The sequence below is a fragment of the Notechis scutatus genome, chromosome 2 (assembly GCF_049901735.1).
Source record: "Notechis scutatus isolate UNSWTSFEM ecotype Mainland chromosome 2, rNotScu1.2, whole genome shotgun sequence".
Taxonomy (NCBI): Eukaryota; Metazoa; Chordata; class Lepidosauria; order Squamata; family Elapidae; genus Notechis; species Notechis scutatus.
In genome coordinates, this window is record NC_142010.1 from 148,915,733 (window position 1) to 148,933,989 (window position 18,257).

The following is an 18,257-nucleotide window of genomic DNA, read 5'->3' on the forward strand; positions in this document are numbered from 1 at the left end:
GCGCTGTTAGCAGAAACACGGAGCCCACTTTACATACTGGTACTTTTCTACTGAATTTTGACAGTGGCTAACTTCCACAAAGATCTACCCTGGCCCCTCAAAAGGAATTCAACTCTGTGCTTACTTTTGGGTCACGGGAATGCTCTGGGCACAGGACTTGCAAACGTTTGCAGTATGTCTTGCTTTGTAGGTTGTAGACATCACAGAAAAGACGAGTAGCTCTAGGGGGAAAAAACAACAACCATGCATAATTTTACACACTTCAAACACGTCTCCCACTTCTTTTTTTTCCCTAAGCTAAAAAGCCTGCAAAGATTTAGTACCAACCATTTGTACTCTTCCTATCCGGATATAGAGGCAATATTCAATCGTATGACTGGTCATTTAACGATCATCTAAAAAAAAGTTATTTAGAACCCATCCTCAAAGTTATGATTGCTGCACCAACCCATGGTCATATGATCACATTTTGGGTGCTTGTCATTTGTTTTGTCATTTTTTCCATACATGGCTGGAAAAAATGACAAAACAGCATATAGACTTGAAACCAGAGATATTTTTATTGGGTATCTTACCTGAAGGATATAGTAAAGAATTGACATATTTGATTATAAATGTTTTGACAGCAGCTAGAATTGTATTTGCCAAAAATTGGAAAAGTGAAAAAAATTCCGATAGAAGACGAGGTGATTAAGAAAATAATGGAATGTGCAGAAATGAGTAAATTGACATTAGCAATTAGAGAGCAAAAAGACAAAGAGTATTATAAAATTTGGGACTTATTTTATCAATGGTTAAATAAGAAAATAAGGAAATAAAATACAATATAAACACAATATTATAGTAAAGATAAGACAATGTAATATGTTATAATTGACTATAATGAAATGAATGGTATTATGAACTAGGTTTTGTAAAAGTTGAAACTTGCTTGAAAAGGATGATATGAATTTACAATTAAAGTCCAATAAGAAGTTAATAATAATATAATATAATATGCATAGTTGATTTATATAATATGAATTTTAATAGTGTATCTAGAAGGGAAAGACTGTTGATATTGTGCACAAGAAGATATGTACCAACTGACACACTGTACAATGGAAAGATGGTTTTATGTTTTGTGTTTATGTTTGTTGTTAAAAAATAAAAAAATGGGGGGGGGGGGGGAAACAGCTTGCATTTACAAGTCACACTACTGCATTTTCCAAAGCTTTTCAGCAAAACAAATGCCCATTAGAGAAGCTGCATTTGGATTTACAACCATATGGTCCCCTTAACAACCAGTCAGTTGCTTCATGACCATCATAAAAATGGGTGTAAAATCAAGTCCAGTCACACACACCGTGACTCAACTTACGACCACAACTTACAACCAAAATTCCAAGGCTGAATCGTGGTCAAGGACAACCTGTATTGGCAACCTGCTTCCTTGCCTTATTGCCACATCATGCTTTTTATATTGAGACTGAATTCTGATGTTACTGGAATTCATTTGTCTATATGTACACTTTCTGCTTTTTTTATAAACTTTGCTAGCTTGATTGTTGACTTATTTCATTCACAAGTTTTATAGCTCATCCCCATCTACAACCTGAGCAGAGTATGACAGAATAAAACTACGGATTAAGAACAAACAAACAAACAAAAAGACATGAAATGCCTGCCACTTGGTCTATATCCCCCTCACATCGTAATGTTCTTACCGTACAGTCAGATTAACCTTGGCAAAGCAAAATGTAAGCTGATATTATACTATGTAGGGTTTCATAGATTGGCACTTTGAATTGGTCCCAGACACCTTCTTGTAATTATTGCAACTATGATGGATTGACATTTGAAATGAGACACAGGGAACTGTCTCTGAGAAAAATGCCAACCCTGAGAGAACTCAGGTAGCAGTATTTATTGAGAAAAAACACAAGCAAAATACAGTCTGCATATTCAGAAAACAATGACCTCAACAGGAGATTACTTCACCAGCATGAGAACACACAATCTTGGAAAGTCCCAGATGTTACCTTGCTAGGATGAGATCATACAGCCACGGAAAGTCTCATGGGAAAGTTTGGAAAGTCCCATGAGAAAGCACGACTGTGTATCTTGAACTTTCACCCATTTTCCTGTTCCTTCTAAACTGGCAGAATCAAAACAGAATGAGGCACTCTGAGCAAAGATACTCCTACCCCCACCAAGAATGCCCACATCTCCTAGACTTACTGCTAGTATTCAAAGGCCTTACAGAAAATGATAAAATGATTAATAAAATATATTACCACAGCAACAACTTTAGTTGTGGCATTAATCTACTGTGATAGGATTATCTCATCAACAGCAACATTTTGAATCAGGTTTTGGATCGTATTCAAAGATAGTCCCAAGAAGAATGTGTTACAATAATCCAACTGAGCAATGACCAAACTATGCATTATTGTGGTGGAAGTATTCTGCTCGAGGTAGAATCATAATTAGCCAAGGTAGGGCAAGCAACACAAACACACAGCTTGTATCTGTTCAAGCTGCAGCCACAAATCCAGGAGAACCCCCAGATCACAAACAAGATTGTCACCTCATCCAAAATAAAGTAGTGGGACTGGTGTTCCCAAATGCTGAACAAAAAGCAACTAGGCTTTGCAATAATTCAGTCTAAGAACTTATTTTGCCTTATACAGATCCTGACAACCTCCAGGCACCAATTCAAGCTTTCAACAGAATCCCTAGTCTGACTTGGGATAGCAATGTACAACTGGATATCATCTGAACACTGATGACACCTCACCCAAACTGTCAATGACTTCTCCTAACGGCATTATACAAATTTTAATTAAGCCTAGGAATTTTAGAAAGATTTTTTTTTAACTTGCTGTTCCCCTCAAAGTGGTTATATAACAGTGAAGACAGTTTATAAACAATTTCACACACACATATATATACACAGGCCCCATCATAATTCCAGCAGAAACAGCAAAAAACAAACACCAGAATGGCAATGCCATAAGGCTATACTGCATTGGGAAGGAGAAGAAATATAACTGGATGAATATACTCGTTTGAAGGAGGGGGGGGGGATGTCTTTCTATAAGAGAAATATAGGTATCTGAAAGAAAGAGGTTCCTTAAAGATGATCCTAAAGGAGAGGGACTTGTATTATTTTTCCCCCTGTTTATTCTTCCTGGGGAGGGGATGTCTTAACTTTAGGACCATCTTCTTTTCAGGAAATTAAAGTAGGGAGGAAAGATATACTTTATCTCAAATGAATAGAAAAGAGTGGGGGGGCAGTGTTTGATAGCAATGAACTCAGATTTCTTACCCTTCAATACGTGTCGGATACATAGACCCAAAAGATGTCTGGCTCTCATACTGCAGAGGGAAGAAACAGTAAAGCACAGTTGTAAAGTCTGAATAGAAGAAAAACACTGCAGTCATCGTTAAATGAGGAAACATTAGTCAATATTTTGAATGTTAGTACCTAACATGAACGCTCAGAAGACTACTTATCTCATGCAAAGTTTTTAAAAGGGTTGCAAGATTTTGTTAATTTCAAAAGTGGAAGTACAGGTAAGCCAAAAGGTGCTTTTTCAGGAGGAACCCGACTGCCTTGTGTTTTTTTTTCCCTTTGAAGATGTTTCACTTCTCATCCAAGAAGTTTCTTCACCTCTGACAGTGTAGCGGGGAATGGAAGTACAGGTAAAGTTGCCATTAAGTGAGGGTTACCTGTGTGCTTATGAGGCACTGACAACATAATAGTAGCAGAGGGGAAGGGGAAAGATGGGAGGTGAGCAGACCAGTGGAGTACGGTGCAATAAGCCATCAATAGCAATTCAGGGAGGGGAGGGAAAGTATTGGGAAGACCAGTGGAGGAGCAAGTGGGAAAAGGAGATATACAGCTTCACTATCAGCAGCAGTTGCAGGGAGGAAGGAAGGTAAGGAAGGAAGGTGATCGGAAGACTGAGGGACAAGTGGGAGGTGGGATTACAGTGTACAAGTAGTCCTTGACTTACAACCGTAACGAAGCCCCAAAATTTATGTTGCTAAGTGAGACATTTGTTAAGTGAATTTTGCCCTTTTACAACCTTACTTGCCACAGTTGTTATGTGAATCACTGAAGTTGTTAAGCTAGCAACTTGGTTGCTAGGTGAATCTGGCTTCCCCAGTGACTCTGTCAGGAGGTCGCAAAAGGTGGTCACACGACCCCAGGACATTGCAACTGTCACAAATATGAACCGGTTGCCAAGTGCCTGGATTTTGGTCACGTAACCATGGGAATGTTGCAACGGTTGTAAGTGTGAAAAACGGTCATAAGTCCCTTTTTTCCGTGTCACTGTAACTGCGAACGGTAACTAAACGAATTGTTGTAAGTCGAGGACTTACCTGTACCCTTCTAGGTATATAGCCCCTGCCATGGCAACAGAAGGGTTGACACACACTAGCTGTAACCTTCACTCCTTCTTATCAGCCACTTCTTGGCTTCTTCCCCAATTTACCCCCAATCAATTTTTATTGTGTCTTGTTCTTATTCTTTGTATGATGTTTTATATTATAGTTGATTGTCCAAAGTTCAGAGTTTTAAGATGAGCAGCCATATAAACATTTAAATAAATCACACCTGCCCTCAACATCCCCATTTGTTTCACCATCTGAAAATGTTCCATGCATGGACATTTTGCATGTCCCTAAAGGTTAGATAATCTTTTCCGTCATGTTAATCCCTGAAGCCTTAATTATACAATCTTGGGGGGAGGGGGATAATAATAGTGATTTATCTTAGTTCAATGAAAATTGCTTGCATAAATGCTAATTGGCTGCCTTCATAAATCACATCAAGCTACAACTAAATACCTGGACTTTCGTATTGTTGTAGTTTGGCATCTTCCATTCTCAAATACTCATTTAACTGATTAATACTCTTCCTTTTTCTCAAATATTTTTCTCATGTTTTTAAATGTTTTTCACCATCATACACCACTTTGTATTAAAGCTGAATAAAGAATGATTAACCAACAACTATTTCATACAAACATAGCTGACAGGAATGTTTCTGATCCTTATTTTAAAAAATCATTAACAATATGATTGCTGTTGCCATCCCGCTTATATATTATCTGTGGCCCTGAAAGCTGTGAGTTAAAAGGCAACTGAAACTGAGCATATGGCTATTTTTTGCAAATCATACTAAGCCACAGTTGCCATTTAAAAAATTCAACAATAAATCATGGTCCATTTACTGATTCCTCTCAATATTTCACATCGTACTAACCCAAAGCAAGGAAAACATCTTATGGTTTGGGTATAAGTAGTCCTCAGATGATGATGGCAATTGGGTCCAGGATTACTATTGCTAAATCCCAGTTGTCATCATCATCCCAGGACTCCAAAGGTTATTAAGCAAGAAGAGGCAAGAGTCCCAGGTGTGCAGGAGGCTCTGTCATGGAAGTACTGCAGGTAGACATTGGGGAGTACAGGTGGGCAGGCCAGCATGATAGGAACTGCTGGCAGGCTGGCAAGGAACAGCACATTAGCACTGGGGAGTACCAGACCAATGAGGACAGTAGAGAGAGCAGCAAGGGCTGCAGGCAAGCACTAGGGAGCACAAGCAAGCAGGAGTTTGTTACAGAATATGAAAGCAATAGCACTTAGACTTATATACCGCTTCACCGTGCTTTTACAGCCCTCTATAAGTGATTTACAGAGTCAGCATATTGCACCCAACAACCCTCATTTTACCGACTTGGGAAGGAGGGAAGGCTGAGTCATCCTTAAGCCTGGTGAGATTCGAACTGCCAAATTGCAGGCGGCAGCAGTAGTCTGCAGTACCGCACTCTAACCACTGTGCCACCACGGCTCATGATATCCCACGGACTCTCATATCCCATAGTGGAGCTCCTTGGAAGAAAATGTGGCAGGTAGCGACTTGCTACCTTTCTTATCAGGTTCCCAACTGACTTTGCACGGAGATCATGGGGATGTTGCAATGTTGCAAATTTTGCAGACCGGGTGTAAATCCCCCCTCGTACAGCAATGTTGTGATTTTAGATGTCGTTGAATGGGTAGTTGCAACTTGAGAACTACTTATGCAATGCTTAAATCCTTCAAAATGCAATTCAATAGCACACTGAAGCAGCACTGGGAAAACCGACATACCTTGGCATAACATCTTTCCATGTGGCGAAGGGCAACTTTGGGGTTGATGGGATGGCCACAGGAGACACAGAATATCTGCAAATCTGTGTCATCACTGTCTCCTTCACTGGTCTAAGAAACAAGCAGAGGTCAAAACAATAGATTGAATTTTAGACAAGAGAATAGCACCTTATCCCATATACGTACAGAACTTTTTAATCCAAACCAGGCAAAGAACCACCAAGAATCAGGCAACAACCCAACTACGGACAATTATGCTTTGGCAGTCATGCATAAGGCGGTGAGAGGGTGGTTTGTTTTTTAGTACAGCTTCTTGAACAAATCAGATCAGGATACACTCAGAAAGCTAAGCCTTAAAGAGGAGCCATTCGTGTAGTGACGAATATGCTGGGCTTGAAATCAGGAGACTGCAAGTTCTAGACCAGGGGTGTCCAACCTTGGCAACTTTAAGACTTGTGGACTTCAACTCCCAGAATTCCTCAGCCAGCTTTGCTGGCTGAGGAATTCTGGGAGTTGAAGTCCACAAGTCTTAAAGTTGCCAAGGTTGGACACCCCTGTTCTAGACCTTTCTCAGGTATGAAAGCCGGCTGAGCAACTGTCTCTCTGTCTCTCTCTCAGCCAAATCCACCTCACAGGATTGTTGTTATGAGGAAAATAGGAGGCAGGATGTTAGGTATCCTATCTTGAATTATCTCTTTTAAAAAAAAGGTGGGAAAATATAATATCACACAACACTAATTAAACAAATCATATTATCATGAAGCACTATATGCAGATCTTGCTATTTTCCCAACCAAATTTGCAGAACCAGGTTATTAAGCCCCTTATTTTTTTCAGGCACCTTCCAAGTCAGTGCTGACTCCTGACAACTACCTGTAGTCCTTGGATTATGACCCAAACTGAAACAGGAATTTCCACTGGTCAGCAAAGTGGAAGCTATACACAATATTATGTGACTTAACGACAGCAGTCCAAGCAATCCAGATTGCAGCTGTTAGGCCAAGACTGTACAGTCCTTAGGCGAGGACCTCACATTTCTCCTGCTCTGTGCAACTGCCTCTGCTACAACTACTACCCCCCACCTATCTCTCCCCTCCCGCAACCTCCACCTAGGTGGATGTGGAGTACCCTGCATTTTGGGTAGCCTGCGTTCCATCTGCCCCTGCTATGACCCTCACTATCCCATGCTGACTTCACTGTCTTCCTCCCACTGCTGATCCAGAATCCAGGTACTGGGCAAGGGCGCAGACCAGGAATGCACTCAGTGGGTGTGGCAGGGTGGTGAAGCCTCGTCTGCCGAACGGCGCTTGCCAGGCTCAGTCGGGGAGGAGGCAGGCAGCATTGCAAGAGGAGAAGCCCAGTCTTCTGCCATTACAGCAAGAAGCGATAGTCCACAGACTGTGGTGAGCACCAGATGGGATAGCAAGAGTTAATGTGCTGCCTTGCCAGGCAAGGCAGCAGTGGCTGCCTAAGTGAAGGTGGCAGCTGTGCAGGAGATGCTGTTCAGGCTGGTAGCAGAACTGGAGGAAGCAGAAGGATGGGGAAAAGGTGTAAGCCATCCTCTGCAGCTCACGTTAGAAGCGCTCCTGAAGATCTGGCCTGTGGTCTCCAAAGAGAGGCGGAGGCAAGCCCAGGACCAACAGGCCTTCTCTGACAGACTCCCTCTTGTAAAGGCGCCTCACAAAGGCCCAGACGTTTCCAACAAGGAGAAGCCCGCAGACCAGCTCACCGGGAGTTTTTCCAACGCAAGGTGTGAAGTATAGGCAGCGCTTCTGGGAAATCCTTGTCCATTTCTTCCAGTTCTGCTGCCACCCTGAGTGACTTCCCCATAGCCACCTTCACTTGGGGAGCCACAGTCGCCTTCCCAAGCAACCAAGTGCGCCACACTTTGCCATCCTCTCCCACTGCACTCTCCACTTTCTGCAGACCATCACACCTCACACTGGCAGTGGAAGAAAGGGCTCCTCCTCCAGCACTGCTGCCTGCCGGACCCAGTAAGATACTGAAATGGGCAGACGAGGCTCCACTGCCCTTGTCATGCACACACTGGGTCTGCACCAGGTCTTGGATCCCAGGCCAGCAGGGTGAAAAAATATATGGCAAACATCAGCTGGGGACAGCAGCAGGAGAGGGTGGGTGGAGTGCAGGGCAGCCAAATGGGTAGAGACGGTGAAGAGATAGGCAGGTAGAGGGAGTTCAATGCGTCCTGCGGTCATGAATTTTGATCATGTGATTGCAAGGACACTGCTAGAACTTCAAGGACCAGTAGAAACTACCGTTCCTTTAGTACTGTCATATCTTTGAATAGTTGCTGAACAAATGGCCATAACCCGAGGTTTACCTGTAATTTTCTTGACAAGATTTTCAGAAGGGGTTTGCCTTTGCCTTCTTCTTAGGGCTGAAAGAGAGCCACTAGACAAGAGTCATCCAACTGGCATTGAAGCTAGGGAGAACTAGAACTCGTCGCCATCTAGTTTTTAGTCTAGTAGTGCCTTAACCAAGATACCAGACTGGCTCTCTAGGGCACAGGTGTCAAACTCACGTTGCCATCGTATGACATTTCTCTCCTTCACGGAACTGGGGTTGGCGTGGCCTGCAGATGGCACATCTGGCCTGTGGGCCGCCAGTTTGACCCCCCTGCTCCAGGGCATTATGTAGACTAGTAAATTAGACCATTTCCATCCAATTACACTTCTCAATAGGCAATGGTAATTCTGCTCCAAATCAGCCTTGAGAAATCTGTCCGATTTTCTCAAATTAGATATTAGGTATCTGCCGCCACATCACTACTGACCTGTTTTTCACTGCGTTCTGCCCACTGTTTTTTGTCCTCCCAGCCAGGAAGCTGAAAAGTTCAGGGTACTTTAAGTGCTGCAGCAATATCACACAGCACATAATGGGTTCAGGCTCATGGAAAATTCCACTCACAATTCACCTCAGAAAGGAGGAAGTAAGGCAATTCAATACACTCCACATACTGGAGTATATTTTGTCAATATAATTTGGGGAATGTTTGCTTAGGAAGTAAAAGGGCAGATGTTCTCCTACATCAGGGATGTCAAACTCACGGCCTGTGGGCCAGATGCGTTATGCGCTGGCCATGCCCACCCCCAGTTTAACAAAGAGGGAGGAAAGTGATACGTCATGTGGTGACGTGACGTCACAAGTTTGACACCTGTGTCCTACATGCTTGAGAACATCGTAAAAGAATATCCAGTATTAGCTAGTATTCTAACCAAGAATTATTGCTATTTTCTCCTACGTTTGTGCACTGTTAAAAACAGAAATGGTCAGGAGTTTCACCATTACAACTTAAACTTCAACCTAAAATTATCAAGTGTGGCCAGCCTAAATTAGCCAATGATGCTAATAAGCAAACGGACAAATAAGCAAAAGGACAAATACAATAGACTGGCAAAATAAGTAGCAGCTAAAGCAACTGATTTCTCATTAACCAATTTGTCAAGACAAGAGGATAGATTTCCTATCTTTTAACAGCATTTCCTCTGTGGCTTAAATCAAGCTACTGATGTTTTAAAGTATTTGTGAATGTATGTCTATTTATTTACTTATTTCCATTTCTACAGCCACCTATGACTCTGGATGATTTACAATCTAAGCTGCATGGGTGACAAATAAGTATATGGAGTTAAGAGGCTAAAAAGCTCTAGCTATATCCAAGCTCCCCTATCTGTTCTAAGATGGTGTCCATCAATTCTGTCTCCTCCTCCTCCACATTTTCCAGGTACCTCTTCATCTTCCTTGATAGCCTGCTGCTTAGCCCGGACAATAAGAGCTTCCAATTCATGGAATTTGCGTTCCATTTCTTGTAACTTAAGCCGGGCCTGCTGCTGTTCCCGCCTTATCCGCTCCAGCAGCTTCTTGCCATGCTCCTCTGCCACACATGGACTTTGTTGCCACTGCTGTATGCGTTGTGGGAGGATCTCATAGATGCGGCTGAAGGAAGGAAGGAAGGAAGGAAGGAAGGAAGGAAGGAAGGAAGGAAGGAAGGAAGGAAGGAAGGAAGGAAGGAAGGAAGGAAGGAAGGAAGATGGATCATAGGTCAATATGAAAGAGCAGGAATCAAATACAACATAATATTATTCTACCCAATTCATATGCCTCAAGGGCAAGGGTCTTCAAACTTGGCAAGATTAAGACTTGTGGACTTCAACTCCCAGAATTCCTGAGCTAACATGACTGGAGGAGGAATTTTGGGAATTGACGTCCAAAAGTCTTAAAGCTGTCAAGTTTGAAGACCCCTGCTCAAGGATATCATAAGCTTGGAAGGGACTATTTAAGGCAGTGGTCCCCCAACCTTTTGGGCAACAGGAACCGGTTCCATGGAGAGGTTTTTCTGCAGACCGGAGGAGGCATGTTCTGCCTGCATTCCACAGATGGGGCTTTGCGTGTTTACATGGCCAGCTTTCTAGCATGCCACCGACAGGAGGTTGAGGACCTTTGATTTAAGGCATAATAGAACAGCAAGTGTCTCAGACGCTTTCAAAGAAAGAAAGCCACGAATGTATTTTATATGTGCAGAAGGAAAAAGTGCTTTAAAAGTTCTCTGTGCACTACAAAAAATAGTTCCCCGTTGTCCTAGTCTACAGCAGAGACAAGCCATGGGAACAAGAAAAAAGTTTACACACCAAAGACTGGCAGCAGAGATGCCCAGGTGCTCTTCTTACCATAACAGGTGGTTTCTATCATAACACTAGTTCTCAAAACTGTTCCTTTTAGTTTCATCATAGTTCTACCTTTCTATAGAGCTGAAGTTGGAAGGGGTGGGGGGGAAACGCCCATATTTCACTACCAATATCTATCTTACCCTTTCATCTCACTCCAGCTCCACAAGCAAAGTCCTTAATCTACACTAGAAAGTAAACACTGAGGAGAAATGGAGCCAAGGAGACATAGTTCTTACTTGGCTGCCAACTTCATTCCGCATTCATCGGAGCAGTACTTGGAGCTAGACCGGGCAGCCTGAATGCAGCCGGGGCCCAGACATTGATGTAAAGAAGAAGGATCTTTGGCATCCACTCGTTCGGCATGTTTTGACCTGTCACGATGTTTCTGCTTCTGCTTGTGTCGCTTGTATTTCTCGTCCTTCTGCAGAGCAAGAAGCACAAAGAGGGTTCATATTTATAGAGAACTCCAAAGGGAAATCAAACCACTTTTCAGTCCCTTTCTTTCCCCCATGGAGAAAATTCTTAATATGAAGGCCACATTTCTCAGCCTCAAGACTCAGATTTCTTGGGCATCCATGGTTGGTTTTTTTTTCCAATATTCTTGTTTTGTTTTGTGCATTCAAAAGATGGTTGGTTGAAACTGGAAACCAAGGCCAGACTCAACGTTTCTCAACCTCATCAACTTTCAGAGGTGTAGATTTCAGTTCCCAGAATTCCCCAGCTAGCGTGGATTCTGATTGCTGGAAATTCTGGGAACCGAAGTTCACACATCTTAAAGTGGATGAGGTTGAGAAACACTGGCTAGGCTGGATGGGTCCTGACCTGATCTAAACAGGAAACACTATTTCAGACTCAGTATATATAGCAATTTAATTCCTGGACTTCGGAAGCCCAGATTCTCCATCTTTTTCTTACTACAAAAAAACGAAGGCTACAAACCATCACCTATTCACTTTAGCATCTCCCTTATGACTAAAGGTAAAGGTAAAAGTTTCCCCTATTCGGTTATTTCCGACTCTGGGGGTGGTGCCCATTTCAGTATCTTAGCCGAGGGATCCAGCGTTGTCCAAAGACGCTTCCATGGTCATGTGGCCAGCATAACTAGGCCGAGATGCATGGAATGCTGTTACCTCCCCACCAAAGTGGTACCTATTCATCTACTCGCATTTGCATGCTTTCGAACTGCTAGGGGGGAATTCTTGTATTTTTATCAATTAAAGGCAGGATGGGGAAGAATGTTTCTATGCAACATTCTGCTTTTCCTTCAGAAAGCAGATGGTATCTTTCCCTACCTCTTTCAGTCTGAAGTACTTCGGCCTAAGAGATGATGACTCAGACAAAGTCATCCAAAGATTTTCAGTTTAGGTGGGGATTTGGCCCTGGCTCTCCCCACACCAAATCCAACGCTCTTGTCATGACAAGAGTGCAGTGGCCTACTCCCCATATTATGCCAGATGTTTTGTTCATGTTATACGTTATGCAATCAACTACTATTGGCTGAGCTCACAAAAGACGCTAGGCGAAAATCAAACGACTCATATTATTCTCTAATATGTTTTCCCAGACCACTGCCTAGGCAAGGGGTTGGCAACCAATAGCCTGTGAGTCAAATTTGGCCTGTTACTCAAAATCATCCAGTCCATACTCCCACCTCCCTCCCCCAAAAATATATATGCTGGGTCACAGTGGTCCTAAAGAAGAATTCAAGTTTGTCATTCTATCTCAAGCTTGATGCAGATCACTATTTTAATAAACTGTTAAAGAGAGAGAGCATGCCTTCAGTTACTGATGTCCCTCTTTCCTCCAGCATAAGTGTTTATTTCCCCAATCAAGAAGCATCCGAAGATTCTGTGGAGCACATCCTTGTTTTCTCCTTTGGCTACACCTTCCTTTCTTTCCCCAAAGGGGAAAAATGCATCACTATGGTTCACCCCAGAGAGTCGTCCCAAGTACTAGTATATCATTTGCTTAAGGCCGGCTTGCCATCCACTCAACTGTGCCTTTCATATGATTATTTTTTATCTTCATTATGATGCAATGAATCTCAGAATACACATACAGTATATCAAGATGAGAGGGGCTGAAAACTATCCTTGCATGCAGTAAACAACGTCTAGCTGTTCTCGTGAAAAGACCAAGTAGCAGATGATTAAAAAAAAAAGACCCATCTCTTCCCCAAAGATCCCACAGAGCAAAGGACAACAACAAAACTGACCTCAATGGGACTATCATCCCACTTAGTGTATCCAGCTGATTGTGTCTTTGTAGCACAGTTCTATCAGGCAGCAATTACATCTCTCTAGCATGGTGTTTCTCAACCTCAGCAACTTAAAAATGGGTGGGCCATCCAAAGATACTATCTTGGGAATTCTGGGAAGTCCACACATCTTTAAAAGTTGCTGAGGTTGAGAAACCCTGGACTAGAGCAGAGGCCCCCAACCTTTTGGACATCAGGGACCAATTCTGAGGAGCGTGGTTTCGCGTGCTGGAGCTTTGCTTGTTCGCGCAGCTCGGTTCCTGGCATCCGCGGCCCGGTGCTGGTCCTTTGACTAGGGCAGGGGTATCAAACTCAAGGCCCGGGGGCCAGATCCAGCCCACGGGGTGATTAGATCTGGCCCGCAGGGCCACCCTGGAAATGGCGAAAGACTGGCCTACGGTGCCTCTGCCAGCAAAAACAGTACTCGGGTGGGCTGCACACAGCCCTCTTGAGCTCTGTTTTCATTGGCAGAGGGTTACTTACAGGAGGCCGTTGCAGCCGAAAACGGAGCTCAGGAGCTTGTTTTCTCTGGCAGAGGGCTCGGGCCACCACAGGCACCCCTGACACGAGTGATGTCGAGCTGACCACACCCACTCTGGCCACGCCCATTCTGGCCCTCCGAGGTAAAATACAATCCTGATGCGACCTTCAATGAAATCGAGTTTGACACCCCTGGACTAGGGGTTGGAGATGGACATTCACTGGTTGACTTTGGGTCCGTCACTCACTTTCAGCTCAGCTATAACCCAGAAAGTTTATAACCCATAAGGTTTATAAAGGGGGTGGGGGAATGGGAGGATGAAGAACTATGCCTGCTGTATTGAGCTCCTCAATGAAAGGCAGGATATACATCTAACAAATAAATAAGTTAACTAGGAAGTTCTTCCATTTCTGATGTCTTGGGCTTGGCTGTTTTAAACCAAGGAGGACAAACATGAAAAACAGGTCCCTCACAAACCATAAAGCAAGCCAACTTTGATGGACTTCTAAGCACACTGTGGAAGAGATTATAGCTTTAGAGTGTGACCTTCCCGTTAAAAAAATCCCACTTCCCATCTTGTCCACTTGCCATGTTGGGTGCCTACCTTCTTCTCTGACTTCTTTTCCCTGCGCTTGACATGCTTCACTTTCACTGCACGTTTCCGCAACACGGGATCAAGGAAGGGCACATCATCTGTGTCACTGAGCCATGGCTAAAAAAAAAAGGAATAAGACAAAAAAAAAGTGGAGGGGGGAGGAGATTAAGATTTCCAGAACAAGACTTTTAAAAGAAAAGTCAAACAGCAGTCAGCCTTGCTTCCATTTCTTCTTTCAGGAAATACATCCTGTAATTCTATTACTCTGGCCAGCAACTTATTATGTAATAGAATCACTTTAAGAAAAGGAAAAAAAAAGACACCAGGGTAATACATTTTGGGATTATTTAAAGAAAGAACAATGAAAATGAAAAACAGACATGTATTTAATACATGAAACTGCATGCTCCAGCTCCGTTAATGGCCAAGTTGTCACAGATGCTGACAATCCAAGGGTTGTTTTTTTTTCTTCATGAAGATTGGCATTCAGAAAGGGAAGTACATCTGGCCTAGGAGTCAATGCTGCTGATCTTTAAACTATTAGTTAAGCACACAACATCACAACTTGAGTAGAAATTCAGTAACCTTCTCTATTGGGAGCAACCATAAATTCCCCCAGTTTTATGGGAAACATTAAGAGTGTAACATCTGCCTTGGGCTCACTCTGTGAGTCACTCTATTCACATAAGTTGTTTGCAGCTTCCTAGGACCTTTTTAAACGCATTTGAGTTATAACTCTTAAATGCCCAGCTAGCATGGCCAACAGACATGGAAACTATATACCTTTGCCAGTTAAGTGCTTTGTAGTTATACAAATAGTCAAGAAGAGATTGGACTGCCATTTGTCAGAAATGGTGCAGGGTCTCCTGCTTGGGCGGGCGGGGGGGTTGGACTAGATGACCTACAAGGTCCCTTCCAACTCTGTTAATCTGTAATCTGTAGTCCTTGCTTAACAACTCTAATTGGGATCAGCAGCTCTGCCACTAAGTAAAATAGCCACTAATTGGGAAATCATGTGACTGTGACTTCCAACTAGACAGAGACAAGACTACTCAATTCCACACCTTTAGCTTTTGTTTGCCTCCTAGCCACTCCCCTGCCTTTGGAATGGCTGAGTGCCTGCTTACTGTCTTATACACTAAAAGCAATGTTATTGCACTCTAGCCCAGAGACGGGAACAACATGCTATGGTTTACTCTCTTGAAAACCCTATCTCCAATATTTCCACTCTATGGGGAGGAGGGGAAAAAGCAACCCATTTCAGCAACCAATCTCCCCTTTGCCTCGCCCTTTCTCACTGCCAGTGCAATCATACAACTTTCTATGCGTAAAAGAGCAAACTCTCTCTTTCAAGAGAGTTTACTCTCTTGAAATCTCTCTCCGATTTTTCCGCTCTGTGGGTGAGACAGGATCAACCAAAGGAGTGATTGCCTAAAGAAACGGGTTGCTTTTTTTTGTCCCTCTACCCATAGAGGAGAGATTGGAGAAAAAAGAGATTTCAGGAGAGTAAGCTGTAAACAGGGGTGTCAAATTCGCGTTACCGCAGCATCACGTGACATATTGGGGTTTATTTTTCCCCTTTGCTAAACAGGGCCAGCACGTGATGCATCTGGGCTGCGGGCCGTGAGTTTGACACCCATGGCCTAGCACATCTGCAGTTCTCAAGACTTGAACTACCCATGTGATCTAATGTTCTTAACATATAGAAGAGCTTATTCTCTTGAAATCTCTTTCCAATCTTTCTGCTCTGGGAGGAAGGGCAGAACAAGAAGAAACTGCCTACAGAAATCACTTCCTTTTTTTTCTCCCCAACTCCTTCTCAGAAGAAAGAGTCTGGAGAGGAAGAGATTTCAAAAGAGTACTGCAGCATCGGGCTGCTTGGCAGAATCACACTGCTTTCAATGTGTAGAACAAACAGCTTACTTTCTTGCAATCCCTTTTTCTCCAATCTCTCTGCTCTGCACTCTGTGTGTTTGTGTGTGTGTGTGTGTGTAACAAAAACCCATAAGTCAGGCATAAGACAATGCATACTGACTGTAATAGTAATCCCATGACTGAAGAATGCTGAAAGGGTGTGAAGAGGTTATGAAGTTATTTGTTTTCAGCACCACCGTAACTTTGGTCAGTGAATGAATGGGAGGTAAGTGAGAAATAGCTATATTGGAGCTACATCAATAGAGCACCTAACTAACAAAGGTATATTACCATATTATGCCTTAAGATGCATGGTACTGTTTCATTAAAATAAATGCTTAACCCAGCATCAAATAAGCAAAAAAAGATTGGCCATTTGTAACAATCAAACAAATGGATCTTTAGTGCCTATTACACTACAGCTCTCTGTATACAGAGGTTATGATACAGCTAGTCCTTGATTAATGGCAGTTATTGGGACTGGGAACATCGTCTCTAAATGATGCTGTTGCAAAGTGCAATATCACGTAAACACACCAACTTACAATGGCAGTTCCAGCTGGAGACATTAAATGAACCCCACAATGTCACGGGACTGCCATTTGTAAACTCCAGCCAGGCTTCTCCATTGACTTTGCTTGGCAGAAGCCAGCAGGGAAGGTCACAAATAGCGATAACGTGATCAGGGGACACTGCAGCCATCGTAATTACAGTTGCCTAGTGCCTGAATTGCAATCAAATAACTGTGGCGATGCTGTCGTGGCTTTGAGGATCAACCCTAAATCTCCTCATTCGGCATTGATGGTAACTTTGAACAGCTGCTGAACGAGTGATCGAACCCAATGGCCACCTGCACTTCCCACTACAGACTCAAGTAAGCATGCCATAGCCATCTTTTCTAAAAGAGTTTGAAAAAAAAACCAAATTACGCCAATGAAATAATTTAGAAACCAAATCAAATTGGCAATTTAAGAGCTTGTCCGGCAAAGCAATAGTTAACCTCTCTGACCGTTGACAAATATTCTAAGTTATGGGCTAGGCTTGGGGAAGAAATGTCCATGGAACAATGATCAATAGCGCAGCTTCTGTGAGAGACATGAAACGTCCATGAGAAAACCTATGGCTGGTTAAGCAAAGGGTAGCAGGCAAGCAAAAAAAAAAGCCTAGAATTGGGAATCTTTGCCGAGAGAGAGAGAGAGAGAGAGAGAGAGAAAGTAGTCAGCAGAAAAGCAGAGCTGAGAGGAAGCAGGGTAGAAGAATCAGAGGGAGAAGATGAAAGGAATTAAGGGGAAATCAAGGCAAAAAAGATTGCTGGAGAATAAACTGAAGATACAAGGCTCAAGAAAATAGTCGAAAATGGGCAAGCGGGGAGCTTTAAAAGGCTGAGGACCTGGGTCAAGTCCCACATGAAATGTTGAGCCAAACATTTAGCTGGAGTTCTCGGAGATGTCCTTCCCCAACTCCGAGTGACATTGGGAGGGGACCCCAGGGCATGCACTAGCCTAGGGCGGGGTTCTTCTACCCAAGCAAGCATGACCCTGCCAACATGACCTAGGAATCCCAAGGCAATGGGTCTACCATAGGTCTCACCAGATTCTGATCATCGAAGGCCCCTGAACAAAGCTCCTGATACAAATCGGGGTCTATGTGCAGATCATCATCCGACAGAGGCTCAGGTGTGGCAGCCGATTCTAGCTGTTCCTTTAGCATCTGCAGATCATCCTCCCGCCCCCGTAACATCTATTGAGCGATTGGGGAAGGGGGGGAAGAGAGCAGGGGGGTGGGGAGGGGAAAGTAGCAAGAGAGAAGAAAAGGTGGGGTGGGTGGGGAGAGGGGTGGGGGGAAGAAAAGAGAAAGAGAGAGGAAAGCATTAAAGAAGCCATCTGCCTGGCTTCACAAAAGCACCAGGCACCAAGACAGTGCAAACATACCCTTCTGTTCCTGGGCACAGAGTGGCAAACAGAGAAAACGGGGCTTGCTGAATGCCAAGCGGCAAAGCACGAGCAGCAAAAAAACAAAACAAAAAAACAATCCCCAAACCTAATAATAATAATAATAATAATAATAGGAGAAAAGGCTTAAGAGCTCAAAGAAGCAAGGCCAAATGGCCCAGCAAAACCTGCCACCTAATACGATACAGAAATGCATGCAATCTGGGTCTTCGAGCACCCGCCCTTTGAA

The 18,257-nt window shown here is 43.3% G+C and overlaps 1 protein-coding gene across 4 annotated transcripts in view; it reads right to left on the reverse strand.

Annotated features, from left to right (window-relative positions):
- The window catches only part of CXXC1 (CXXC finger protein 1), a 30,849-nt gene that overhangs the window by 2,119 nt on the left and 10,473 nt on the right, over window positions 1-18,257 (reverse strand). For 2 of the 4 annotated variants that reach the window (XM_087956619.1, XM_087956618.1), the window contains 7 exons: window positions 17,667-17,816; window positions 14,172-14,279; window positions 11,066-11,250; window positions 9,891-10,098; window positions 6,142-6,252; window positions 3,311-3,360; window positions 125-221 (listed from right to left, as the gene is read on the reverse strand). In XM_087956619.1, coding sequence (XP_087812745.1) covers window positions 125-221; window positions 3,311-3,360; window positions 6,142-6,252; window positions 9,891-10,098; window positions 11,066-11,250; window positions 14,172-14,279; window positions 17,667-17,816 — 909 coding nt within the window. The remainder of the gene's footprint in view (window positions 1-124; window positions 222-3,310; window positions 3,361-6,141; window positions 6,253-9,890; window positions 10,099-11,065; window positions 11,251-14,171; window positions 14,280-17,666; window positions 17,817-18,257) is intronic. The other 2 variants (XM_087956620.1, XM_087956621.1) reach the window with 1 other exon arrangement.